The sequence below is a fragment of the Anomaloglossus baeobatrachus genome, chromosome 1 (assembly GCF_048569485.1).
Source record: "Anomaloglossus baeobatrachus isolate aAnoBae1 chromosome 1, aAnoBae1.hap1, whole genome shotgun sequence".
Classification (NCBI taxonomy): Eukaryota; Metazoa; Chordata; class Amphibia; order Anura; family Aromobatidae; genus Anomaloglossus; species Anomaloglossus baeobatrachus.
In genome coordinates this window covers 481,123,359-481,150,592 of record NC_134353.1, presented here as the reverse complement: position 1 = coordinate 481,150,592, position 27,234 = coordinate 481,123,359, and the positions used below count along the sequence as shown (strand labels likewise).

General features: G+C 53.3%; 1 protein-coding gene across 3 annotated transcripts in view; it reads right to left on the bottom strand.

Moving 5' to 3' along the window:
- CHERP (calcium homeostasis endoplasmic reticulum protein) overlaps positions 1–27,234 on the bottom strand; it is a 200,358-nt gene that overhangs the window by 100,793 nt on the left and 72,331 nt on the right. For all 3 annotated transcript variants that reach the window (XM_075315030.1, XM_075315049.1, XM_075315041.1), the window contains exons 7-9: positions 15,902–15,991; positions 15,322–15,823; positions 15,034–15,212 (exon numbers count right to left, since the gene is read on the bottom strand). In XM_075315030.1, coding sequence (XP_075171145.1) covers positions 15,034–15,212; positions 15,322–15,823; positions 15,902–15,991 — 771 coding nt within the window. The remainder of the gene's footprint in view (positions 1–15,033; positions 15,213–15,321; positions 15,824–15,901; positions 15,992–27,234) is intronic.

Below are 27,234 nucleotides of genomic sequence, written 5' to 3'. Positions count from 1 at the left end.
CACAAGTCCCAGCCGCGCCACAGTGTAAAAAACACCCAGCAACGGCCGGCGCGGCAGTTCCCAATACATAAAGTCACTCAGCAAAGCTGTAGTGACTAATAGCACGAGCGCTCTGCGCTGTTGCCCCCGGCGCACTAACACTCCCAGCAATGCTGGTGTGTGTGTGCGCGCTTGCCCGGGGACACAGAGTACCTTAATGTAGCAGGGCCTGTCCCTGACGATACTCAGCTCCATATCCAGCAGGTTCTCTGGGTCTGTGGATGGAGCCCGGTCTCAGTGCCTCGAGACCTGTAAGATCCCACTTCACCCAGAGCCCTGAGGGGGGATGGGGAAGGAAAACAGCATGTGGGCTCCAGCCTCCGTACCCGCAATGGGTACCTCAACCTTACAAACCGCAAGTGGGGTGAGAAGGGAGCATGCTGGGGACCCCATATGGGCCCACTTTTCTTCCATCCGACATAGTCAGCAGCTGCTGCTGACTAAACAGTGGAGCTATGCGTGGATGTCTGACCTCCTTCGCACAAAGCAGAAAACTGGTGAGCCAGTGATCCCACTGGGGGTGTATAGCCAGAAGGGGAGGGGCCTTACACTTTTTAGTGTAATGCTTTGTGTGGCCTCCGGAGGCAGTAGCTATACACCCAATCGTCTGGGTCTCCCAATGGAGCGCCGAAGAAATAAAATTTTAACCAAAAAATATGGTCATGACACACTGTTATGGGGCGAGGATCTGCTGCTGACACTGTTATGGGGTAATGTCCCCAAATTCTCTACTAAGGTACCCCAGCCTGGTAATGATCCTCCTGCCTTGTATATGATCCTGCTCATATACCCCCATCCTGCTCATAATATACCCCCCATCCATCCTGCTCATGATATGCCCCCATCCATCCTGCTCATGAAATGCCCCCATCCATCCTGCTCATGAAATGCCCCCATCCATCCTGCTCATGTTATTCCCCCATCCATCCTGCTCATGTTATTCCCCCATCCATCCTGCTCATGTTATTCCCCCATCCATCCTGCTCATGTTATTCCCCCATCCATCCTGCTCATGTTATTCCCCCATCCATCCTGCTCATGAAATGCCCCCATCCATCCTGCTCATGAAATGCCCCCATCCATCCTGCTCATGAAATGCCCCCATCCATCCTGCTCATGATATGCCCCCATCCATCCTGCTCATGATATGCCCCCATCCATCCTGCTCATGATATGCCCCCATCCATCCTGCTCATGATATGCCCCCATCCATCCTGCTCATGATATGCCCCCATCCATCCTGCTCATGATATGCCCCCATCCATCCTGCTCATGATATGCCCCCATCCATCCTGCTCATGATATGCCCCCATCCATCCTGCTCATGATATGCCCCCATCCATCCTGCTCATGATATGCCCCCATCCATCCTGCTCATGATATGCCCCCATCCATCCTGCTCATGTTATTCCCCCATCCATCCTGCTCATGAAATGCCCCCATCCATCTTGCTCATGTTATTCCCCCATCCATCCTGCTCATGTTATTCCCCCATCCATCCTGCTCATGTTATTCCCCCATCCATCCTGCTCATGTTATTCCCCCATCCATCCTGCTCATGTTATTCCCCCATCCATCCTGCTCATGAAATGCCCCCATCCATCCTGCTCATGAAATGCCCCCATCCATCCTGCTCATGAAATGCCTCCATCCATCCTGCTCATGATATGCCCCCATCCATCCTGCTCATGATATGCCCCCATCCATCCTGCTCATGATATGCCCCCATCCATCCTGCTCATGATATGCCCCCATCCATCCTGCTCATGATATGCCCCCATCCATCCTGCTCATGATATGCCCCCATCCATCCTGCTCATGATATGCCCCCATCCATCCTGCTCATGATATGCCCCCATCCATCCTGCTCAGGTTATTCCCCCATCCATCCTGCTCATGAAATGCCCCCATCCATCTTGCTCATGTTATTCCCCCATCCATCCTGCTCATGTTATTCCCCCATCCATCCTGCTCATGTTATTCCCCCATCCTGGTATATGGCCTGTGGCACAGAAAAAAAAAATAAACGTTTATACTCACCTTTCCTCACTCCCTGAAGCACCGATCTCTGTCTCAGCTGCAGCGCCGCTGTGTGGAGCCGTCACCGCGTGTGGAGCCGTCACCGCGTGTGGAGCCGTCACCGCGTGTGGAGCCGTCACCGCGTGTGGAGCCGTCACCGCGTGTGGAGCCGTCACCGCGTGTGGAGCCGTCACCGCGTGTGGAGCCGTCACCGCGTGTGGAGCCGTCACCGTCTGCAGCATCGCGCGATGTCTTCCTATCTGTGCCGGTCAGCTGAGCTGGTGGACACTAGCGGCGCGCACAGCGATGACATCATCGCTGTGCGCGCCGCTAGTGACCAGATCAGCTGACCGGCACAGACAGGAAGACATCGCGCGATGCTGCAGGGGGGCGGCTCCACACGCGGTGACAGGTGAGTACACTGATTCACTGCTCCCCGCGCTGATGATGATGCACGGGGGGCAGTGAATACAGCCGCACATGATCACTCCAGGCTGTAGTTGCCAGGGGTGATCATGGCCGGCTGTTAATTATGCGCGCACCCCCCCGCCCATCACCCCGCCCACCTGTCAGCGCCGTGTTCGCTGAGAGATGATGGGCGGGAGGATGGGCGTGCATATGTAATGAGCGGGCCCACGTGGTCACGGCAGGCGCTGCTGCAGCCTGCTCGTGCCCCCGATGACCCGCTCCACCCCAGCACCCACATTCCCGGCCACAGCCCTATAGTCAGACCATAAGACACACCCCCCACTTTCTCCCAACATTTGGGGGGAAAAAAGTGCGTCTTATGGTCCGAAAAATACGGTATGTATAAATACTGGATGTAATTATCCTGTGTTTGGATTTAAGATACGTTACATATAGGATGGTGATGATATGCAAATATTCTGGAACCATGTGCCCCCCAGGTGGCTCTCTTGTTTGAAAAGTGTATATTTGTGAGTTTATTGATAATAAAATAATATTTCATTAACGATATTGTATTAATTCACTTCATTCTTGGCTGGTAATTCGGTGTCAAGCTTGTGTTTAGTTAGTCCAAGTGGCAGCCTGACAGACTTATTGAGCCGTAGCCTGGTGCCTAAAAGCCCAAGAGGCACCGACAGCTCTGGTCGAGTGTGCTTTGATCCCCGGCGGGGGAGGCACCCGAGTACTCTGGTAGGCGTCCGAAATGGTCGATCTAATCCAACGGGCCAAGGTCGGCTTAGAAGCAGAGAGACCCTTGCGCCGCCCTGTGGTTAGCACAAAAAGAGAGGTGCACCGCCTAAGCGCAGCGGTGCGAGACACATAAATCCGGAGAGCACGCACCAGATCTAGAGTATGCAGCGCTTTCTCAAAGCGATGAACAGGGGCCGGACAGAAGGAAGGCAAGGAAATATCCTGGTTAAGGTGGAAGGGAGAGACCACCTTAGGAAGAAAGTCTGGGGTCGGACGGAGAACTACCTTGTCTTGGTGAAAAACCAAAAAAGGTGACTCCGAGGAGAGCGCAGCCAAATCAGAGACTCTCCTGAGAGAAGTTATGGCAACTAGAAAGGCCACCTTTTGAGAAAGACGATACAAAGAAACCTCCCTAAGGGGCTCGAAAGGATCCAAGAGCCGCCGATAAGGCGGAATGATGTAAGACGCACCTTGCATGAAGGCGCGGACCTGAGCCAGCCCGGCTAGACGCCGATGGAACAGCACTGATAGAGCTGAGACTTGTCTCTTGAGAGAGTTGAGGGACAGTCCTAGCTGCAGACCGGACTGTAAAAAAGACAGAAGGGTCGGCAACGAGAATGGCCAGAAGAGCGACACCAGGACAGGAAAATTTTCCAAGTCCTGTGATAGATCTTGACGGAGGAAGACTTACGGGCCCGAGTTATAGTGGAGATGACTTCAGGAGGAATACCAGAAGCCGTCAAAATCCAGGACTCCAGAGCCACGCCGTCAATTTGAGTGCCGCAGAATTCGGACGGAAAAACGGACCATGCGAGAGCAGGTCTGGACGGTCCGGAAGATGCCACGGCATCTCCACGGACAGTTGGAGCAGGTCCGGATACCAAGCTCGCCTGGGCCAGTCCGGTGCAATGAGGATGACTCGACGGCCCTCCATTCTGATCTTGCGCAGGACTCTGGGCAAGAGAGCTAGAGGGGGAAACACGTAGGACAGACGAAACTGGGAAAAGTCTTGAACCAGAGCGTCCGCGGCGAAGGCCTGAGGTTCGTGGGAGCGAGCCACGTAAACCGGAACCTTATTGTTGTGATGACATGCCATTAGGTCCAAGTCCGGAGTGCCCCACTTGCGGCAGATTGACTGAAACACTGCCGGGTGCAGGGACCACTCGCCACCGTCCACGGATTGACGGCTGAGATAATCTGCCTCCCAGTTTTCTACGCCAGGGATGTGGACTGCGGATATGGTGGACTTGGAGTCCTCCGCCCATTGAAGAATGCGTTGGACCTCCAACATTGCCAGGTGGCTGCGTGTCCCGCCTTGGTGATTGATGTAGGCAACCGCTGTCGCGTTGTCTGACTGGACTCGAATGTGCCTGCCCGCCAACAGGTGGTGAAAGGCTAGGAGAGCTAGAAGCACAGCTCTGGTTTCCAGCACATTGATTGAAAGGGCTGACTCGGACGGAGTCCAAGTGCCCTGTGCTCTGTGGTGGAGATGTACCGCTCCCCAGCCGGAAAGGCTGGCATCCGTGGTGAAAATCACCCAGGACGGAGTCAGGAAGGAGCGCCCTTGGGACAGGGAGTGGGGTCGAAGCCACCACTGAAGAGAGCTCCTGGTCCGTGGCGACAGAGCCACTAACCTCTGTAAGGAGGAAGGCCGCTTGTCCCAACAGCGGAGGATGTCGATGGAACTGGGCAAAGGGAACCGCCTCCATGGAGGCCACCATTTCACCCAGCACCTGCATCAGGCGCCTGAGGGAATAACGGCGGGGCCTCAGGAGAGAGCGCACCGCTAGCCGGAGAGACTGCTGTTTGATTAAGGGCAACTTCACAAGTGCCGGCAAAGTCTCGAAATGCATCCCTAGGTACGTGAGACTCTGGGTCGGAGTCAGAGTGGATTTGGGAAGATTGACAATCCACCCGAATTGGGCTAGGGTGGCGAGAGTGAGCGAAACACTCCGCTGACAGTCTGTGCTGGATGTACCCTTGACCAGAAGGTCGTCCAGATAAGGAAGCACTGCTAACCCCTGGAGGTGCAGGACCGCAATCACTGCCGCCATGACCTTGGTGAATACCCGAGGGGCCGTGGCTAACCCGAAGGGGAGAGCCACGAATTGGAAATGATCCTCTCCTATCGCAAAACGTAACCAAAGCTGATATGACACTGCGATTGGCACATGTAGATAGGCATCTCTGATGTTGATGGACGCCAGGAACTCCCCTTGGGTCATAGAGGCAATGACTGATCGCAGAGACTCCATGCGAAAATGCCGCACCCGGACATGCTTGTTGAGAAGCTTGAGATCCAGGATGGGCCGGTAGGTACCGTCCTTTTTTGGAACTAGGAAGAGATTTGAGTAAAAACCTCTGAACCGTTCCTGAGCGGGAACTGGGACAATCACTCCGTTTGCCTGCAAGGACGCCACGGCCTGCGAGAAGGCGGCGGCCTTGGAGCAGGGGGGAGTGGAGAGAAAAAATCTGTTTGGAGGGCTGGAAGAGAATTCTATCCTGTAGCCGTGAGATATGATGTCTCTCACCCACTTTAACCAAGCGTCGCCAAAGTTGGAGAGCCTGCCACCAACTAAGGACGTGGCTGGAGCGGGCCGAGAGTCATGAGGAAGCTGCCTTAGTGGCAGAACCTCCTGCGGTCTTCTGCGGACGCGCTTTTGGGCGCCAGTTGGATTTCTGATCCTTGGCCGAGTTGGCGGACGAGGCGGAAGGCTTAGAGGATGACCAGTTGGAGGAACGAAAGGAACGAAACCGCGATTGATTCCTACCCTGGGCGGGTTTCCTGGTCTTGGTTTGTGGCATGGAAGTACTCTTCCCGCCAGTAGCTTCTTTAATGATTTCATCCAGCTGTTCACCAAACAGCCGTGAACCAGCAAAAGGGAGCCCAGCAAGAAACTTCTTGGAAGAAGCATTGGCCTTCCACTCTCGAAGCCACATAATCCTGCGGATAACAAGAGAATTAGCTGAAGCCACCGCAGTGCGGTGAGCAGCCTCTAGCATGGCAGACATGGCATAAGATGAAAAGGCTGAAGCCTGAGCAGTTAAGGTAACCATCTCAGGCATAGATTCCTTGGTGAGGGAATGCATCTCCTCTAGAGAAGCAGAGATGGCTTTGAGAGCCCACACTGCTGCAAAAGTCGGAGAAAACGCGGCCCCCGCAGCTTCATACACAGATTTGGCCAGAAGGTCAATCTGACGGTCAGTGGAATCCTTAAGTGAGGTGCCGTCAGCCACCGACACAACGGTCCGGGCTGAGAGCCTAGACACCGGGGGGTCTACCTTTGGGGAGTGAGACCACTCCTTGACCACCTCAGGTGGAAATGGAAACCGGTCTTCAGAAACACACTTTGGAAAGCGTTTGTCAGGGCAGGCCCTGGGTTTGGTCACAGCGGTCTGAAAACTGGAGTGGTTAAAGAACACACTTTTCACTCTCTTAGGCGAGGTAAACTGATGTTTTTCTGCCAAAGAGAGTTGCTCCTCCGACACTGGCGGATTGAGATCCAGCACAGAATTAATAGAAGCAATCAAATCACTAAGATCTGAGTCACCCTCAGAGAAATCGATGGGATACATAGCCTCCGAGCCCCCAGTGAGGGCATCCTCCTCTTCTTGAGAGTCAGCTCTTGAGACAGAGCCGTGGCATGGGGAGGGGGAGGAAACCCTGCACCTTCTCTTAGAAGGACGGGGTCTGGGATCAGATGATGAATCCTTTGTGAGCTCTGATGGACGGAGGTCAGAGGATAGGAGTCCTCTGTCAAGAGTATTAGAGGCACCCTGTGAGGGGGGCTGATGCATATTCATCAAAGTCCTGGACAAAAGTCCCATGGACTAAGCAAATGACTGGGATATGGAACTAGAAAAGGACTCTACCGAGGCCGGGGGTTCAATCACAGGGGCAGCAGCAGCAGCCTGAGAGACCACTGGGCCTTGCTCCTTGTGTGAGACATGCTGCTGGTATACAGAGGTCCACAATCGGAGACCGGCTGTGGCTTACCAGACCGCTGAGCGCGGTGTTGTGTGCCCTCCAGATCCCGAAGCCCGGTCCCCCAGTCGCAGCACCTCAGCAGAGATGCAGAATGCAGGATGTCCCAGAGCAGAGTGAACTCTGCCTGAGAAATGACTAGGGGGCGTTCCTATAAAAGAGCGGGAACTGGAGGGCTATAGAGACCTTCAGGGAAGGAGGGACGCCCCAGCAGTGGGGAGTGTCCCTCCCCTGTGTAGAACGGCCACCGGGAGGAGCCGAACCTGTCCCTCTGCATGAGTGACATGCGAGGGCAGGAAAATGAAACTAGGCCCCCGGCGAAGCCGGGGCCTAAATTTAAGCGGCGAGGCCGACAAGCAGGCACCATCGGCGCGGTTCTCAGGCAAAAGCTAGAGAATCCGCCGGAAAAGTTAAAACAATCACATACAGCATACTCTCCCCTTACAATAAAGAACCGGGACCCCCAACATAAACGTCTCAGGTACTTAGCTGCTGAGACGCAGGGCCATGTCCCTGGGGATGAGTGCTCCGGACCAACAGAATCCTCAAGGGGCTGTGGATGGAGACCGGACTCCTGCCAGGCATGGAGACCGTGCTGGCTCCCACTTCAAGCCAGAGCCCAGAAGGGATGGTGAAGGAGCGCGGCATGTAAGGCTGCAGCCTTGTAAATCAACCTTAACAACACCGCCGACACAGTGGGGTGAGAAGGGACATGCCGGGAGTCCAGACATGGACCCGCTTTTCTTCAAACTCTTTCCAAAAGTCAAACAAATCAGATGAGAATGCATGTGTGGATGTATGCCTCCTGACACAAAGCAATAAACTGGCTAGGACTGGCTACCAGGGGGTGTATAAGCTCAGAGGGAGGAGCTACACTTAAGTGTAGTACTTTGTGTGTCCTCCGGAGGCAGAAGCTAAACACCCATGGTATGGGTCTCCCAAAGGAACGATTAAGAAGAGAAAAATAGAAAGAAGAAAAAAATAAAAATAAAAAAAAAATAAAGGGGGGGTTTTCACACGAACAAAGTTCATTTTTAATCAATAGATATTATTATTTCCACAACAGGATGTGTTTTATAAAACATTCCTGTGCTGAGACAATCTCATATGTATCCCTGCTATGTAATGTGTAATGGCAGTGTCTGACCGTACAGGGACATGGTCTGATCAGACCACAGCTCCTGTGCTGAGATTAATATATATATATATATATATATATATATATAATAATTGTGTGTCCCTGCTATGTACTGTGTAATGGATGTGACAGGGACATGGTGTGATCATACCACATCTCCTGGGCAGGGGAGGACACAAAAAAGTATACAGACATTACAGCACAGGATGGTCGCTGATTCTGTGAGGTAAAACATTTCCCTGACTTTTTAAAAAATCTTTTACGCCAGAGAAATAATTATTTGCAATCCCATGCTGTAATGCCTGTTACTTTATTTATCCTCCCCTGATGAGAAGATGTGGCATGATCTGACCATGACATGGCCATTAAAACAGTTCATAGCAGGGCACATATATAGTAGGATTTTTGTGTAGTCACCGTAAAATCTCTTTCTCTGAGTCTTCATTGGTGGGCACAGGACCATGGGTTATGCTGCTGTCACTAGGAGGCTGACACTAAGTAAACACAAAAAGTTAGCTCCTCCCTAGCAGTATACACCCCGAGCCGGAGGCGGACTCAGATCAGTTTGGTGCACAAGCAGGAGGAGGAGTACCAGAATCACTATACATAAAACAAAGTTATAACTAAAATAATGCAGCCGTGCGAACAAGTGGTCTATGAACATAAGACCGCTGAAAATGGCAGGCAAATGCAATTAAACAACCAAAAAACAAGCAGGGTGGGTGCTGTGTCCCCCAATGAAGACTCAGAGAAAGAGATTTTAAGGTGAGTACACAAAAATCCTACTTTCTCTATCGTTTCATTGGGGGACACAGGACCATGGGACGTCCAAAAAGCAGTCCCTGGGTGGGAATACATAAGCACCGCAGATAGGAAGAAAAAAATGACCTCCCTCGGCGGGCTTGTACCATAATTGAATGCTGTCACCCTATTACAGGTGTGCAACTGCCGCCTGCAAGACCTTTCTCCCAAAACTAGCATCTGCCGATGCTTGGGTGTGAACATGGTAGAACCTAGTAAAGGTATGCAGGCTATGCAGGTATGCAGGTGGCGGCCTTGCAGACCTGGTCGGCCGACGCCTAATCGCCCAAGAGGCTCCCACTGCCCGGGTAGAGTGCGCCCTTACCCCCCCGCGGGGGGAAGACTTGTCCCGAATCAGATAGGCCTCAGATATGGCGGAACGGATCCATCTGGCAATTGTAGCTTTGGAAGCAGATTTACCCCTCTTGGGACCAGAAGGAAGGACAAACAGACCATCCGACTTACGGAACGGCGCGGTCCTGGAGACATAAATTCAGAGGGCGCGCACGAGGTCCAGGGTGTGCAAGGACCTCTCCAAGCTGTGAGAGGGGCCAGGACAGAAGGACGGAAGGACAATTTCTTCGTTTAGATGGAACGGGGAGACTACCTTTGGGAGAAAGGAGGGATCTGGCCGGAGAACAGCTTTGTCCTGGTGAAAAACCAAAAAGGGGGCACGACAAGAGAGCTGCCAGCTCTGATGTCCTTCGAATAGAAGTGATGGCAACGAGGAACACCACCTTCCAAGACAGGTGAGAAAGGGAAGAATCCCGCAAGGGCTCGAAGGGAGGACCCTGAAGTGACCCTAGGACTAGATTAAGGTCTCACGGTTCTAGAGGCCGACGATACGGCGGGGCCAGGTGGGCAACTCCCTGGATGAAGGTCTTCACCTGTGGGCGAGAGGCCAGTGGCTTCTGAAACAGGATTGACAAAGCCGATACCTGGCCCTTTAGTGTGGCGAGCGAGAGACCCGCGTCTAGGCCTGACTGCAAGAATGCCAATAAGGAAGGAAGGGAGAAGGCGAGAGGAGAAGAAATGCTGTGTTCTTCACACCACCTGAAGAAGACTTTCCACGTGTGATAATATATTTTTGATGAAGATGGCTTCCTGGCCCTAATCATTGTCTGTATCACCCTTGAAGAAAAACCAGCCTGAGCTAGAACCCAGGATTCAATAGCCAGGCCGTCAAATTTAGGACCCTTGAGTTCTGATAGAAAAGAGGTCCCTGCTGCAGAAGATCGGGACGGTCTGGAAGGCGCCACGGAGCGTCTGCGAGGAGCTGAGTGAGTTCCGCGAACCATGCTCGCCTGGGCCAGTCCGGAGCCACCAGAATAACTGGAATTCCTTCTGCCTTGATCTTCTTGAGGACCCTCGGGAAGATGTACGGGAGACTGAACTGGCTCCATGACAGGGTGAGGGCGTCGACTCCTAATGCCAAGCGGTCGCGGCACCGCGCTACAAATTGCGGAACCTGACAGTTGAACCGGGAGGCCATTAGGTCCACATCCGGAACTCCCCATCTGTCGCAGATCTGGTTGAAGACTTCCCGGTTGAGGGACCATTCGCCGGAGGCAAGGCCTTCCCTGCTGAGGAAGTCCGCCGCCCAATTGTCCACGCCTGGGATGTGTACCGCTGAGATCAGGGAGTGATGACACTCGGCCCAGTGCAAAATCTTCTTGACTTCTCGCATCGCCCCGACACTTCTTGTGCCTCCTTGGTGGTTGATGTACGCCACCGCCGCGGCATCTTGACCGGGCAACCCTGTACTAGGTGCCGAAACTGCTGCAAGGCTAGCCGGATGGATCTTATCTCCAGAATGTTGATCGGGAGACAACTCTCCCGCTGTGTCCATCGGCCTTGCGCTGTGTGATGCCGGAACACTGCCACCCAGACCTGGAGACTGGCGTCGGTGGTCACTATCTTCCAGTGGAGCGGGAGGAATGACCTTCCTGACGCGAGGTTGCGTTGATTGATCCACCAACGAAGTGAGTGGCGGGTCTCCGGCGAAAGATGAAACTTGCGGTCCAGAGAAAAGGGAGATCTGTCCCACTTCCTCAGCAAGGCCAGCTGGAGAGGCCGGAGGTGGAACTGTGCAAAGGGTACCGCTTCCATCGCTGCCACCATACGACTGAGGACTCGCATGTCGAACCTGATGGAAACTTGGCGCTGACGTCGGAGAACCCGGAGGCCTCATTGCAGGGAGGACATCTTCTCCTGTGTGAGGAAAACTCGCCCTTGGGTGGTATCGAATACCATGCCTAAAAAAGGTGATCCGTCGGGCCGGGGTCAGAGAGGACTTCTTCCGATTGATCAGCCACCCTAACCGTGAAAGGGTGTCGATCGTGACCTGAACCCCAAGACGACAGTCCTCGAAAGAAGAACCTTTGATCAACATATCGTCCAAGTACGGGATGACCATAACACCCCTGGAATGTAGGACGGACATGGCAGCCGCCATGATCTTCGTAAAGACTCTGGGGGCGGATGCGAGGCCGAAAGGAAGAGCCATGAACTGGAAGTGATCCTCCGCTATCGCAAAGCGGAGGAACTGTTGGTGAGAGGTGGCTATAGGGACGTGGAATTCGTCGACCTCCATGGACGTGATCACGAAGCGGAGTGACTCCATTCGAAACGGCCGAGGCCTCACCGACTTGTTTAGAAGCTTTAGGTCGAGGACGGGGCGGACAGAGCCGTCCTTCTTGAGGACCACGAAAAAGTTGGAATAGAACCCCTTGAAACGTTCTGCGGGAGGGACTGGTACCACGACTCCGGCTTGGAGGAGGGAGTCTATGGAGTGAAAGAACGCGCGAGCCCGTGCGGGAAACTCGGGAGGGCGAGATAGGAAAAAACGTCTCGGTGGCTTTGAATCAAATTCTATTTTGTAGCCTGAGACGATGATCTCTCTGACCCAGGCATCCGCGGTCAGGTGGATCCACACATGCTGGAAACGAGACAGACGCCCTCCCACGAGTCTGGCGCTGTTGCGCGCCGACCGCGAGTCACTTGGAGGAGCGTCGACGGTAACCGGAAGAGGACTTCGTGGACTGGCGGGGACGTGAACGCCAGGCGGGATTGGTCTTGAATGACGGGGTCCTCCTGTCTCTCGGAGGAGAGCGGCTTTTTCGAGGCTGGGGAGGGGAGTTGAAGCTGCGAAAGGGCCGGAAACGAGCGGTGGGGCGCCGATTCTGGACACGCTTGGGGCGAAATTGGGGGAGGGATGTACTCTTTCCTCCCGTCGCCTCGGAGATCAACTGATCCAGCTCATCTCTGAAAAGACGTTCCCCCAGGAAGGGCAGGAAAGTCAGTGACTTCTTAGAGGCCGCATCCGCGTTCCAGGACCGGAGCCAGAGGGCTCGACGGATGGCCACATTGTTGCTGGAGGCCTGGGCCGTGCAATTGGCAGATGCCAGGGCTGCGTTGAGCAGGTACTCACCCGCGAGGGAAATCTGCGAGGAGATGTGGACCAGATCCGGATTGGCAGGAATGGCGCGGAGTCCACAGCATAGCGTGTCCGCCCAGGACATCAGTGCCTTCGCAACCCAAACCGAGGCAAAGGCCGGTGAGAGGGATGTGCCCGCTGCCTCGAAGGCGGAACGGGCCAACCTGTTAATAGTACGGTCCGTGGGGTCCTTGAGAGACGTACCGATAGTGAGTGGAAGGACTGTGTGAGGAGACAAGCGGGAGATTGGGGGGGGGGGGGGGGGGGGGTCGACCACAGGGGAGCCTGCCCATTCCTTTCAAAGACCTTCGGGAAAGGGATAATGCAAATCAATGGACTTACCGCTGGTAAATACCTTGTCCGGCTGTTGCCTGTGGTTGCGCAGTAACTCAGCGAATTCTGGATGTCCGCTGAACGCGCTCTGGGCCCGCTTCATCCGCTTAAACGAGACCTGGGTGCTCTGGGAGAAGACGGGGTCCACCTGTACCTTTAGGGTCTGGTTTACTGCTTCTACCAGGCTATTCACCATGCGCCGAACATCAGCCGCCTGCTCTGAGTCCAGCAGGGGTGCTGCATCTGAATCATCATCGGAGCGGTCAGAAGACTCCAGGGAGGAATGATAGTCTGGACCTGGGGATGAAGGTGAAACCTGGGAAGAGGCTGAAGACGAGACCTGGCGGGTCCGCTTCTGAGCAGCCGAGGAGGTCCCTGCGACGGGGCTCACCTGCTTCGGAGGCGATTGCGTCGGGTCTGCGGGAGTCTGGGCGAGCGACGGCAGCAGGCGCAGTGCTTGCGCAATGGTCCGAGAAGCCTCAGAGAGGGAATCTACGGACTGGGACAGGGACGCTAGCCAGTCGGGGGGGGGGGCGGGACCCAGGGCCCTGTAGCATCCGGCGCTGCGGCGGCTGCGGTATCAGAAGTGTCGGCCGAGGAGTCCTGCGGAGGCTGTGAGTCTGCAGAACAGTCGGAGCATAGCGGGGCGTCCTGGCCTTGGGTAAATTTGGTTTTGCAGGAGGAGCATGCAAAAAATAAGGCAAAAGGGGCCTGCTTGGGTCGGGTGGACTTAGTATTAGGCATGGTGAAAAAAGGTACTCTCCCTGGTGGCTGCTAGGAAGGAGACAGGAGAGGGTTAACTCGTCCCTAAACTAAGTGAACGCTACCTAGTGAGGGCTACTCCTTAGGAGCAGAGCTTACCCAGGTCCTGTGTGCTGCCCACCAGTGCAGAAGAGGGAGTCCAGGAGTGAGCTGGCCAGCGAGAGAGAACGCCGGCGCGCTGCAGCCTCAGGGGACCAGGAACAGGCTAAAATGGCAATGGGACGCTGGAGGAGGAGCAGCGTTCAGGCGCGAAAAACCGGAGTATCCACAGCCCCCACCATAAGCCAGGAGGCTGAGCGGTGGGAGGAGACTGGGCCTGACGATCGGCGGCCAATAGCGCTGCAGCGGGGGGGGCGTGGCTAGGACGCAGGAGCGACTAGGCCGAGACCTAAATTTTGGAGCAGCCGGGGGAAGAGGGTAGGAGAGGTCGGTCCTACCTGATCTCGGCGCCGCCGGGCCCAGCGATGGATGCGGAGCAGGCAGGACGCTCTGCCTCTGCCTGTGTACAGTGCCCCCGTCCTGGAAGACTGCGAGCTCCGGTGGAGCAGCGTGCTGAGGCAGGACATCAGGATGAGGGTAAGAAGCCCCCCTGCAGGAGAAGGCAGCGGTGAGGGCCCCATCGATTACAAACGCGCTGCGGAGGTCCCGTTCCTGCTGTATGCCACTGTACGCCCTTTGGGGTGATACCGCAGGGCGAATCAGGGGTGCCCATGAGGATCTGCCCACACGCGCAAACCCGGGAGTGGTACCACGGGGATGGACGGGGGAGAGGGCCCGAAATCTCAAGCCCCTGCGACCCTGGGGAGTGATACCCACAGGGCTGCGGAGGATGAGTGAAGAGAATACCTGCATAAAAAAAGAAAGACAGGTATGAGAGCGATGAGCGGCGCCGAAATAAAGGAAAAAAGCGCAAAAAACAAATGGCTGAGGGGGGCCGAGACGGCCCACATCAGCCTCCTACGACACTAAGCAAAAAACTGATCTGAGTACGCCTCCGGCTCGGGGTGTATACTGCTAGGGAGGAGCTAACTTTGTGTTTACTTAGCGTCAGCCTCCTAGTGACAGCAGCATAACCCATGGTCCTGTGTCCCCAATGAAACGATAGAGAAAAGATATTTAAGCACAGGAACTTTTTTTTTTATAAAAACAGCAAAAAAACATTCTATTGTAGAATATCTAGTGATTAACATTATTTTCGTTTGTGGAGAAACCGCTATAAGTATTCTGCACTTCAGAAAGAATATAATTATATTTGTGTGCTGTATGTGGGGGTTGTCCTACAATGTGTTAAAATGGAATTTATGTTTAAACACTATTAGTTCGATGAATTTCTCCAAGTGTTATTTTATAGATATCCAATACCTGTTGCTGGCCCCATGGTGCCATAGGTTGTGGCTGGTCAAACCAGGGAGGTTTATTAGGAGGCATGTTTTCATGAGGTGCTGGACCTCGGGCTACTGCAGTCCCAGGATCTGGTACACTGCCAGGTGGAGGTTCAAATTCAACTGTTGGAGGGATAGGAAGAGGTGGTTTCACATCCTCTATGAGACAAAAGAAATATGGGCAAGATAGAAAAGTGTTAGAAATAATGGTAACATGTAAATTTAAAAGAACATACATGCTGAGTGGCAGAAAGGTAACAGCGATTACCTGGTGGGGGTATGTGAACAGGTGCAGGCGTTGGGGCAGGAGCTGGTGGTTCGGGAATAGGCTCCATCACTGGTATCTGAATCTGCTGCTGCTGCTGTTGCTGCTGCTGCTGCTGTTGCTGCTGCTGCTGTTGTTGCTGCTGCTGTTGTTGTTGCTGCTGCTGTTGCTGCTGCTGTTGTTGTTGCTGCTGCTGCTGTTGCTGCTGTTGTTGCTGCTGCTGTTGCTGCTGCTGTTGTTGCTGCTGCTGTTGCAGTTGTTGCTGCTGCTGCTGCTGTTGCAGTTGTTGCTGCTGCTGCTGCTGTTGCAGTTGTTGCTGCTGCTGCTGTTGCAGTTGTTGCTGCTGCTGCTGTTGTTGCAGTTGTTGCTGCTGCTGCTGCTGTTGCTGCTGCTGCTTTAGACCAGCTACAAATTCTTCATGTTGTGACTTTAAGTTCTGAATTTGCTGCTGGAACGCCACAAGGACTGGCCGCACTGCATTAGAGTAGTCACTCAGTAAGGCAGCCTAAAAAGACAATCATGATAGAGGTTAATTCAATAAGTTTCTGATTTCTCAAACCAAAAGACTGTTCACAGAAATTACCTGGTGCTGTCCCAATCCAAGGGCAGGACTCTGCAGCTGCTGGATAGTAGCCTCATCAAAATAGCCATTCTTCTCCCACAACTGAAGTAACTACAGATGGAAAAGCAATATTTTAAAGTCCATTTCTGTTTGATGCACTATTGTTTGTTTATATCCTAGATGAGGAGTATTTTTGTTCCAGATTTAAAGGGCATTATTTTTTAAAAATAATAAACCCTTGTAAATGCAACCATTTTTTTTTCTTACTTTCAATTAGAGTTGGGCGAGTACCTAACTATTTGTACTCGCTATACTCATAACGAGTACTGTCTAATACTCACATATTCATTCCGAATAGCATGTGCAATGTAAGTCAATGGGGAAACCTCGCAATGTAACGAGTAACCCGAATGCTGTAGTATTCATGTCAGTAGTCAATAGTGTAGCATTCGGGTTACTCATTACTTTGTGAGTTTTCATTGCACACGCTATTTGGCATGAATACGAGAGTATTAGACAGTACTCGTTATGAGTATAGCGAGTATTCATAGTTAGGTACTCTCTCAACTCTCAATTTTTCTCCCTCACCTTTTAAAGAGCCACTTTTTACATTTTTCTATCTACATAATCATATCTTACCTAAAATTTCTCCCTCGACACCCCCAGGCCCCCCCACCAGAACTGTATGCCCCCAGCCTCCCCCCCCACCAGAACTGTATGCCCCCAGCCCCCCCCACCACCACCACCCCACCAGATCGGTATGCCCCCAGCCCCCCCACCAGATCTGCATGCCTTCAGCCCCCCCACCACCAGATCTGTATGCCCCCAGCCCTCCCCCCCCACCAGAACTATATGCCCCCAGCCTCCCACCAGAACTGTATGCCCCCAGCCTTCCCCCTCACCAGAACTGTATGCCCCCCAACCCCCCACCACCAGATCTGTATGCCCCAGCCCCCCCCCACACCAGATCTGTATGCCCCCAGCCTCCCCCACCACCAGATCTGTATGCCTCCAGCCCCCACCACTACCACCAGATCTGTATGCCCCCAGCCCTCCCCCCCCACCAGAACTATATGCCCCCAGCCTCCCACCAGAACTGTATGCCCCCAGCCTTCCCCCTCACCAGAACTGTATGCCCCCCAACCCCCCACCACCAGATCTGTATGCCCCCAGCCCCCCCCCCCCCCCCACACCAGATCTGTATGCCCCCAGCCTCCCCCCCACCAGATCTATATGTCCCCAGCCTCCCCCTCCCACCAGATCTGTATGTCCCCAGCCTCCTCCCCAACCAGATCTGTATGCCCCCAGCCTCCCCCCAACCAAATCTGTATGCCCCCAGCCTCCACCCCCACCAGATCTGTATGCCGCCAGCCTCCCCCCAACCAGATCTGTATGCCCCCAGCCCCCCCTCACCAGATCTGTATGCCCCCAGCCTCACCCCCACCAGATCTGAATGCCCCCAGCCCCACTCACCACTGCTCCTGTCAGCACCACTAAGCAGTGACAGATGTTCATTTCACCGCACTCCTGATGTGATAGCATCAGGCCTATTTCTAGTTTATATGTATAAATACATGTGTGGTCAATATAAAAGGACTGGCACATGACTTATTCCTTCCAAAGATAATACTAAGGACCAGGGGGCACGCACTGTGAGTGGAAGAAGAGCGATTCTGGCAGCTAAATAGGAAAGGGTTCTTTACAATTACAGCAGTCAGACTGTGGAATGCCCTACCACAAGAGGTAGTAATGGCAGATATTATACTACCTTTTAAAAAAGGGCTGGATGATGTCAGTAAGAAAAACCACACAAATAACATAATAAACAAACAATGCACCCGTAGTCCAAGTCTCATTTCAATATGGGTCACAAAGTGCATATTATTTCCCAATATATTCTCCATAGTATAGATTACCCAGCATCTTTATTCACTCAACATTGTTGGTTATAAATGATTTAGTGAAAAAACGTATAATTGGTGGAGGAAGGTTGAACTAGATGGACCTAGGTCTTTTTTCAACCTATGTAACTACCGTGTTTCCCCGAAAATAAGACGTCCCCGAAAATAAGACATAGCAGGAGTTTTCAGGGATGCTTTAATATAAGACAACCCCTGAAAATAAGACATAGCTGTGGTCAATAATGACGTGTCATGCAGCGGTGAAAGGGTTCTAGACACTGCAGGACACTTCATTATAGGCAGCGGAGATCCCCAGAAGAGAGAAGACAGGAGAAAGAAGACCCCCGATCATACTTACCAGACGCCGACCGGGAGCAGGTGAGCGCATCAAAGTCCTGCAGCGGCGGAACACACACACATCAGATCACACACACATCAGATCGCATCCACACACTCACAACATCCGACGATATCGCTTGCTTCTCGGCGGCGATACTGTCCCCTGTGCAGTGACCTTCAAGGACCTGCCGGAGGATCACATGGCCGGAAGCATGTGGTATCCCCGGATGTTGTGAGTGTGTGAGCGCGTATGTGCGATATCGTGTGTGTGTGTGTGTATGCGATCGGATGTGTGCTTGTATGCGATCGGATGTGTGCGTGTAAGCGATCGGATGTGTGCGTGTGTGTGAGTGAGTGTCGGCAGAGGAGCACGGCGTGCAGCACAGCTGCTGGGACCGCCCACCGGTGGGCACAAGGAGAAGTGGGGTGTGAGTGTATGCGATCAGATGTGTGCTTGTATACTGTCTGATGTGTGACTGTGTGAGTGTATGCGATCGGATCTGTGAGTGTCGGCAGGAGGCAGAGGAGCACGGCGTGCAGCACAGCTGCTGGGATCGTGGGGTTTGTGGGAAGAAGTGGGGTGTGTGTGTGTTTGTGATCTGATGTGTGTGTGATCTGATTGTGTGTGTGTGTGATCTGATTGTGTGTGTGTGTGATCTGATTGTGTGTGTGTGTGTGTGATCTGACGTGTGTGTGTGTGTGTGTGTGTGTGTGTGATCTGACGTGTGTGTGTGTGTGATCTGACGTGTGTGTGTGTGTGTGATCTGACGTGTGTGTGTGTGTGTGATCTGACGTGTGTGTGTGTGTGATCTGACGTGTGTGTGTGATCTGACGTGTGTGTGTGATCTGACGTGTGTGTGTGATCTGACGTGTGTGTGTGATCTGACGTGTGTGTGTGATCTGACGTGTGTGTGTGATCTGACGTGTGTGTGTGATCTGACGTGTGTGTGTGATCTGACGTGTGTGTGTGTGATCTGACGTGTGTGTGTGTGTGATCTGATGTGTGTGATCTGATGTGTGTGTGATCTGATGTGTGTGTGATCTGACGTGTGTGTGATCTGACGTGTGTGTGATCTGACGTGTGTGTGTGATCTGACGTGTGTGTGTGTGATCTGACGTGTGTGTGTGTGATCTGACGTGTGTGTGTGTGATCTGACGTGTGTGTGTGTGATCTGACGTGTGTGTGTGTGATCTGACGTGTGTGTGTGTGATCTGACGTGTGTGTGTGTGATCTGACGTGTGTGTGTGTGATCTGACGTGTGTGTGTGTGATCTGACGTGTGTGTGTGTGATCTGACGTGTGTGTGTGTGATCTGATGTGTGTGTGTGTGATCTGATGTGTGTGTGAGAGAGTGAGATCTGATGTCAGCCAGACGCAGGGGAGCACAGCTGCAGGGAGATCACAGGGAGAAGTGTGTGTGTGTGTGTATGTGTGTGTGTATGTGTGTGTGAGATCTGATGTCAGCCAGACGCAAGGGAGGCATGCAGCGTACCATCTGGGAGCCATACAGACGCCCTGGGCTGGTAAGTATGACGATCCTGGGATGGGGGGGGGGGGGTGTCTGCTTTTTGTGGGGGGTAAACTTACCCCCCAACCATGTCTACTCGAGAATAAGACACCCCCTGAAAATAAGACATAGTGCTTTTTTCAGGGCAAAAAAAATATAAGACCGCGTCTTATTTTCGGGAAAGAAGGGAATTTTGTTTACTTACCGTAAATTCCTTTTCTTCTAGCTCCAATTGGGAGACCCAGACAATTGGGTGTATAGGCTATGCCTCCGGAGGCCGCACAAAGTATTACACTTAAAAGTGTTAAGCCCCTCCCCTTCTGCCTATACACCCCCCGTGCTCCCACGGGCTCCTCAGTTTTGGTGCAAAAGCAAGAAGGAGGAAAAAGAATTATAAACTGGTTTAAAGTAACTTCAATCCGAAGGAATATCGGAGAACTGAAACCATTCAACATGAACAACATGTGTACACAAAAAAACAGGGGCGGGCGCTGGGTCTCCCAATTGGAGCTAGAAGAAAAGGAATTTACGGTAAGTAAACAAAATTCCCTTCTTCTTTGTCGCTCTATTGGGAGACCCAGACAATTGGGACGTCCAAAAGCAGTCCCTGGGTGGGTAAAATAATACCTCGTAAGAGAGCCGTAAAACGGCCTCTTCCTACAGGTGGGCAACCGCCGCCTGAAGGACTCTTCTACCTAGGCTGGCATCCGCCGAAGCATAGGTATGCACCTGATAGTGTTTCGTGAAAGTGTGCAGGCTCGACCAGGTGGCCGCCTGACACACCTGCTGAGCCGTAGCCTGGTGCCTCAAAGCCCAGGACGCGCCCACGGCTCTGGTAGAATGGGCCTTCAGCCCTGAGGGAACCGGAAGCCCAGCCGAACGGTAGGCTTCGAGAATTGGCTCCTTGATCCACCGAGCCAAGGTTGATTTGGAAGCCTGTGACCCTTTACGCTGGCCAGCGACAAGGACAAAGAGTGCATCCGAGCGGCGCAGGGGCGCCGTACGAGAAATGTAGAGTCTGAGTGCTCTCACCAGATCTAACAAGTGCAAATCCTTTTCACATTGGTGAACTGGATGAGGACAAAAAGAAGGTAAGGAGATATCCTGATTGAGATGAAAGGGGGATACCACCTTAGGGAGAAATTCCGGAACCGGACGCAGAACCACCTTGTCCTGGTGAAAAACCAGGAAAGGGGCTTTGCATGACAGCGCTGCTAGCTCAGACACTCTCCGAAGTGAAGTGACTGCTACTAGAAAAACCACTTTCTGCGAAAGGCGTGAGAGAGAAATATCTCTCATTGGCTCGAATGGTGGTTTCTGAAGAACCAGCAGCACCCTGTTCAGATCCCAGGGTTCTAACGGCCGCTTGTAAGGAGGAACGATGTGACAAACCCCCTGCAGGAACGTGCGTACCTGTGGAAGTCTGGCTAGGCGCTTCTGGAAAAACACAGAGAGCGCTGAGACTTGTCCCTTAAGGGAGCCGAGCGACAAACCCTTTTCCAGTCCAGATTGAAGGAAGGACAGAAAAGTGGGCAAGGCAAAAGGCCAGGGAGAAAAACCCTGAGCAGAGCACCACGACAGGAAAATTTTCCACGTCCTGTGGTAGATCTTGGCGGACGTTGGTTTCCTAGCCTGTCTCATAGTGGCAATGACCTCTTGAGATAACCCTGAAGACGCTAGGATCCAGGACTCAATGGCCACACAGTCAGGTTGAGGGCCGCAGAATTCAGATGGAAAAACGGCCCTTGAGATAGCAAGTCTGGTCGGTCTGGTAGTGCCCACGGTTGGCCGACCGTGAGATGCCACAGATCCGGGTACCACGACCGCCTCGGCCAGTCTGGAGCGACGAGGATGACGCGGCGGCAGTCGGCCCCGATCTTGCGTAACACTCTGGGCAACAGTGCCAGCGGAGGAAACACATAAGGGAGCTGAAACTGCGACCAATCCTGAACTAAGGCGTCTGCCGCCAGAGCTCTGGGATCTTGAGACCGTGCCATGAACGTCGGTACCTTGTTGTTGTGCCGGGACGCCATGAGGTCGACGTCCGGCACACCCCAGCGGCAACAGATCTCCTGAAACACGTCCGGGTGAAGGGACCATTCCCCTGCGTCCATGCCCTGGCGACTGAGATAATCTGCTTCCCAGTTTTCCACGCCTGGAATGTGAACTGCAGAGATGGTGGAGGCCGTGGCTTCCATCCACATCAAAATCCGCCGGACTTCCTGGAAGGCTTGCCGACTGCGTGTGCCGCCTTGGTGGTTGATGTATGCCACCGCTGTGGAATTGTCCGACTGAATTCTGATCTGCTTGCCTTCCAGCCACTGCTGGAACGCTTTCAGGGCAAGATACACTGCCCGTATTTCCAGAACATTGATCTGAAGCGAGGACTCTTGCTGGGTCCACGTACCCTGAGCCCTGTGGTGGAGAAAAACCGCTCCCCACCCTGACAGACTCGCGTCCGTCGTGACCACCTCCCAGGATGGGGGTAGGAAGGATTTCCCCTTCGATAATGAAGTGGGAAGAAGCCACCACCGAAGGGAAGCTTTGGTCGCCTGAGAGAGGGAGACGTTCCTGTCGAGGGACGTCGGCTTCCTGTCCCATTTGCGTAGGATGTCCCATTGAAGAGGACGCAGGTGAAACTGCGCGAAAGGAACTGCCTCCATTGCTGCCACCATCTTCCCCAGGAAGTGCATGAGGCGCCTCAAGGGGTGTGACTGGCCTTGAAGGAGAGATTGTACCCCTGTCTGTAGTGACCGCTGCTTGATCAGCGGAAGCTTCACTATCGCTGAGAGGGTATGAAACTCCATGCCAAGGTATGTGAGCGATTGGGCCGGTGTCAGATTTGACTTTGGAAAATTGATGATCCACCCGAAACTCTGGAGAGTCTCCAGGGTAGCGTCGAGGCTGTGTTGGCATGCCTCTTGAGAGGGTGCCTTGATCAGGAGATCGTCCAAGTAAGGGATCACCGAGTGACCCTGAGAGTGGAGGACCGCTACTACAGTAGCCATAACCTTGGTGAAAACCCGTGGGGCTGTTGCCAGGCCGAACGGCAGTGCCACGAACTGCAGGTGTTCGTTTTCTATGGCGAAGCGCAAGAAGCGCTGGTGCTCTGGAGCAATCGGTACGTGGAGATAAGCATCTTTGATATCGATCGATGCAAGGAAATCTCCTTGGGACATTGAGGCGATGACGGAGCGGAGGGATTCCATCCGGAACCGCCTGGTCGTTACGTGTTTGTTGAGAAGTTTCAGGTCCAGGACAGGACGGAAAGAGCCGTCCTTCTTTGGGACCACAAACAAGTTGGAGTAAAAACCGTGGCCCTGTTGCTGAAGAGGAACAGGGACCACCACTCCTTCTGCCTTCAGAGTGCCCAGCGCCTGCAGAAGAGCCTCGGCTCGCTCGGGAGGCGGGAATGACCTGAAGAATCGAGTCGGGGGACGAGAGGTGAACTCTATCTTGTAACCGTGATACAGAATGTCTCTCACCCAACGGTCTTTTACCCGTGGCAGCCAGCCGTCGCAAAAGCGGGAGAGCCTGCCACCGACCGAAGATGCGGAGTGAGGAGGCCGAAAGTCATGAGGAAGCCGCTTTGGTAGCGGCACCTCCGGTGGCCTTTTTAGGACGTGACTTAGACCGCCATGCGTCAGAGTTCCTTTGATCTTTCTGAGGCCTTTTGGACGAGGAGAACTGGGACCTGCCCGCGCCCCGAAAGGACCGAAACCTCGACTGCCCCTTCCTCTGTTGGGGTATGTTCGGTTTGGGCTGGGGTAAGGATGTATCCTTTCCCTTGGATTGTTTGATGATTTCATCCAAACGCTCGCCAAACAATCGGTCGCCAGAAATTGGCAAACTGGTTAAGCGCTTTTTGGAAACAGAATCTGCCTTCCATTCCCGTAGCCACAAGGCCCTGCGGAGTACCACCGAATTGGCGGCTGCAACCGCCGTACGGCTCGCAGAGTCCAGGACAGCATTAATAGCGTAAGACGCAAATGCCGACGTCTGAGTGGTTATGGACGCCACCTGTGGCGCGGACGTGCGTGTGGCTGCGTCAATTTGCGCTTGACCTGCTGAGATAGCTTGTAGCGCCCATACGGCTGCGAACGCTGGGGCAAAAGAAGCGCCGATAGCTTCATAGATGGATTTCAACCAGAGTTCCATCTGCCTGTCAGTGGCATCTTTGAGTGAAGCCCCATCTTCCACTGCAAGTATGGATCTAGCTGCCAGTCTGGAGATTGGAGGATCCACTTTGGGACACTGAGCCCAACTTTTGACCACGTCAGGGGGAAAAGGATAACGTGTATCCTTAAGGCGCTTAGAAAAACGCTTATCTGGACAAGCATGGTGATTCTGGACTGCCTCTCTGAAATCAGAGTGGTCCAGAAACATACTCTGTGTACGCTTGGGAAACCTGAAACGGAATTTCTCCTGCTGAGAAGCTGACTCCTCCACCGGAGGAGCTGAAGGAGAAATATCCAACATACGATTGATGGACGCAATAAGGTCGTTCACTATGGCGTCCCCGTCCGGAGTATCAAGATTGAGAGCGGCCTCAGGATCAGAATCCTGATCAGCTGTCTCCGCATCATCAACCAGAGATTCCCCCCTCTGAGACCCTGCACAATATGATGATGTCGAGGGAAAATCTAAGCGAGCTCGCTTAGTCGGTCTGGGGCTGGGGTCTGTGTCAGAACCCTCAGCCTGGGATCCATGAGATACCCCGGGAGGACATTGTTGGTCCAGCTGAGGTGGGCCAGGGAACAAAGATTCAACAGAGTCCCTGTGCTGAGATACCGGCCTGGACTGCAAGGCTTCTAGTATCTTAGCCATAGTCTCAGAGAGTTTTGCAAACTCCGTCCCCGTCACCTGAACAGTGTTAGCAGGTGGCTCCCCCTGGGCCCCTCTTAGCAGAGGCTCCGGCTGAGTAAGTGTCACAGGAGCCGAACAGTGCACACAATGAGGGTCAGTGGAACCTGCCGGTAGCGGGGTCGTACATGCGGCGCAGGCAACATAATAAGCCTGTGTTTTGGCACCCCTGCCTTTCGTGGGCGCCATGCTATTATCTTCCCTGAGTAACACCATAGGGTATATAGCCAGAAATCAACTGTGCACCATACAGTGTAAAACATATATACCATAAACATATAATGTTACACTACTGCACAATGGGGCTAGCACCACAGGTGCTGCTTACCACCCGCCTAAAGCGGTTGTGAGGCCACCAGAGTCCCTGCCTGGGTCTCCCAGACTTTGTCCCCCTCTGCAGCGTCCGAGGAGCTGACAGGAATGGCTGCCGGCGTCCTGAGGAGAGGAGGGAGCCGTGGGCGTGACCCAGAAAGAGCGGGAACTGGTGCCCGCACTGTGCACAGTGAGAGGGGTGGAGTATGCAAAGCATGCTCCAGCCCTCAGTGCTGCTCGTTCTGTGCAGCGTCCCGCCCTTCCCCTGCCTGTCAGGGCTGTGGGCGGGAGGAAAGGAAACTAGGCCGCAAAAAGCCGGGGACTCTAGTAATAAACGCGGCCGCCGTAAAAGCGCGGCCGGCGTGAAAGTCCCCGGCGCACTACAAGTCCCAGCCGCGCCGCAGTGTTTCCATGGCCGCGGCGGTCAGTGCGGCAGTCCCTATACATAAACACACTCAGCAACGCTGAGTGTGTAATGGCACATATTAACCCGGTCAGCGCCGTGGTCCCCGGTGCACTAGCACACCCAGCAAAGCTGGAGTGTTGCTGTGCACTGTCCCCACAGGGATACAGAGTACCTCCAAGTAGCAGGGCCATGTCCCTGAACGATACCCGGCTCCTATCCAGCAGGCTCCACAGGAGTTGTGGATGAAGCACGGTCTCAGTGCCTGGAGACCGATAGGATCCCACTTCACCCAGAGCCCTGAGGGGGATGGGGAAGGAAAACAGCATGTGGGCTCCAGCCTCCGTACCCGCAATGGATACCTCAACCTTACAACACCACCGACAAGAGTGGGGTGAGAAGGGAGCATGCTGGGGGCTCTATATGGGCCCACTTTTCTTCCATCCGACATGGTCAGCAGCTGCTGCTGACCAATCTGTGGAGCTGTGCGTGCGTGTCTGACCTCCTTCGCACAAAGCAAAAAACTGAGGAGCCCGTGGGAGCACGGGGAGTGTATAGGCAGAAGGGGAGGGGCTTAACACTTTTAAGTGTAATACTTTGTGCGGCCTCCGGAGGGATAGCCTATACACCCAATTGTCTGGGTCTCCCAATGGAGCGACAAAGAAACAGGGTATGTAAGCACTCCTGTGTATGGAGTAGGCAGGAGAGAGCTGTTGGCTGAACCATTGAGCCAACAGCTGTGTATAGGGCACCTTAGGATAAGTAGACAGATTTAGTTAAAAAAAACAACAAAAAAACAACCTGCTAGTTTGCATCAAATGGGCTGTCTTATGAAGACAATGTCCTAATTAGATGGAAGACACAAAAAAAAAAAAAAAAAAAAAAGTGTCATGGATCAGTTCATCAAACACTTAGGGTACCTTCACACTTTAGCGATGCAGCAGCGATCCGACCAGCGATCTGACCTGGTCAGGATCACTGCTGCATCGCTACATGGTCGCTGGTGAGCTGTCAAACAGTCAGATCTCACCAGCGACCAGCCCCCAGCCAGCAGCGACGTGCAAGCGATGCTGCGCTTGCACGGAGCCGGCGTCTGGAAGCTGCCGACACTGGTAACTAAGGTAAACATCGGGTATGGTTACCCGATGTTTACATTAGTTACCAGCGCACACCGCTTAGCTTAGCGCTGGCTCCTTGCTCTCCTAGCTACAGTACACATCGGGTTAATTAACCCGATGTGTAATGCAGCTACATGTGAAGAGAGCAGGGAGCCACGCACACTGCTTAGCGCTGGCTCCTTGCTCTCCTAGCTACAGTACACATCGGGTTAATTAACCCGATGTGTACAGCAGCTACATATGCAGAGAGCCGGAGCCGGCAGCACAGGCAGCGTGAGAGCTGCGGAGGCTGGTAACTAAGGTAAATATCGGGTAACCACCTTGGTTACCCGATATTTATCTTGGTTACAGCTTACCGCAGCTGCCAGACGCCGGCTCCTGCTCCCTGCTCGCTTCATTTGTCGCTCTCTTGCTGTCACACACAGCGATCTGTGTGTCACAGTGGGAGAGCGCCTTTGAAGAAAACGAACCAGGGCTGTGTGTAACGAGCAGCGATCTCACAGCAGGGGCCAGATCGCTGCTCAGTGTCACACACAGCGAGATCGCTAATTAGGTCACTGCTGCGTCACAAAAAGCGTGACTCAGCAGCGATCTCGGCAGCGAGCTCGCTGTGTGTGAAGCACCCCTTAGTAAATAACTGGAGAACAAAGAAGTTAGCTATATATTTAACCCCTTAGTGACGGAGCTAATTTTCACCTTAATGACCAGACCAAATTTTGCACTTCTGACCAGTGTCACTTCATGAGGTTATAATTCTGGAACGCTTCAACGGATCCCGGTGATTCTGTTTTTTCGTCACATATCGGACTTCATGTTAGTACCAAATTTAGGACAATATTTTTTGCGTTTATTTATGAAAAAAATTGAATTTTGGCAAAAATTTTGAAAATGTAGCAATTTTCAACTTTTGA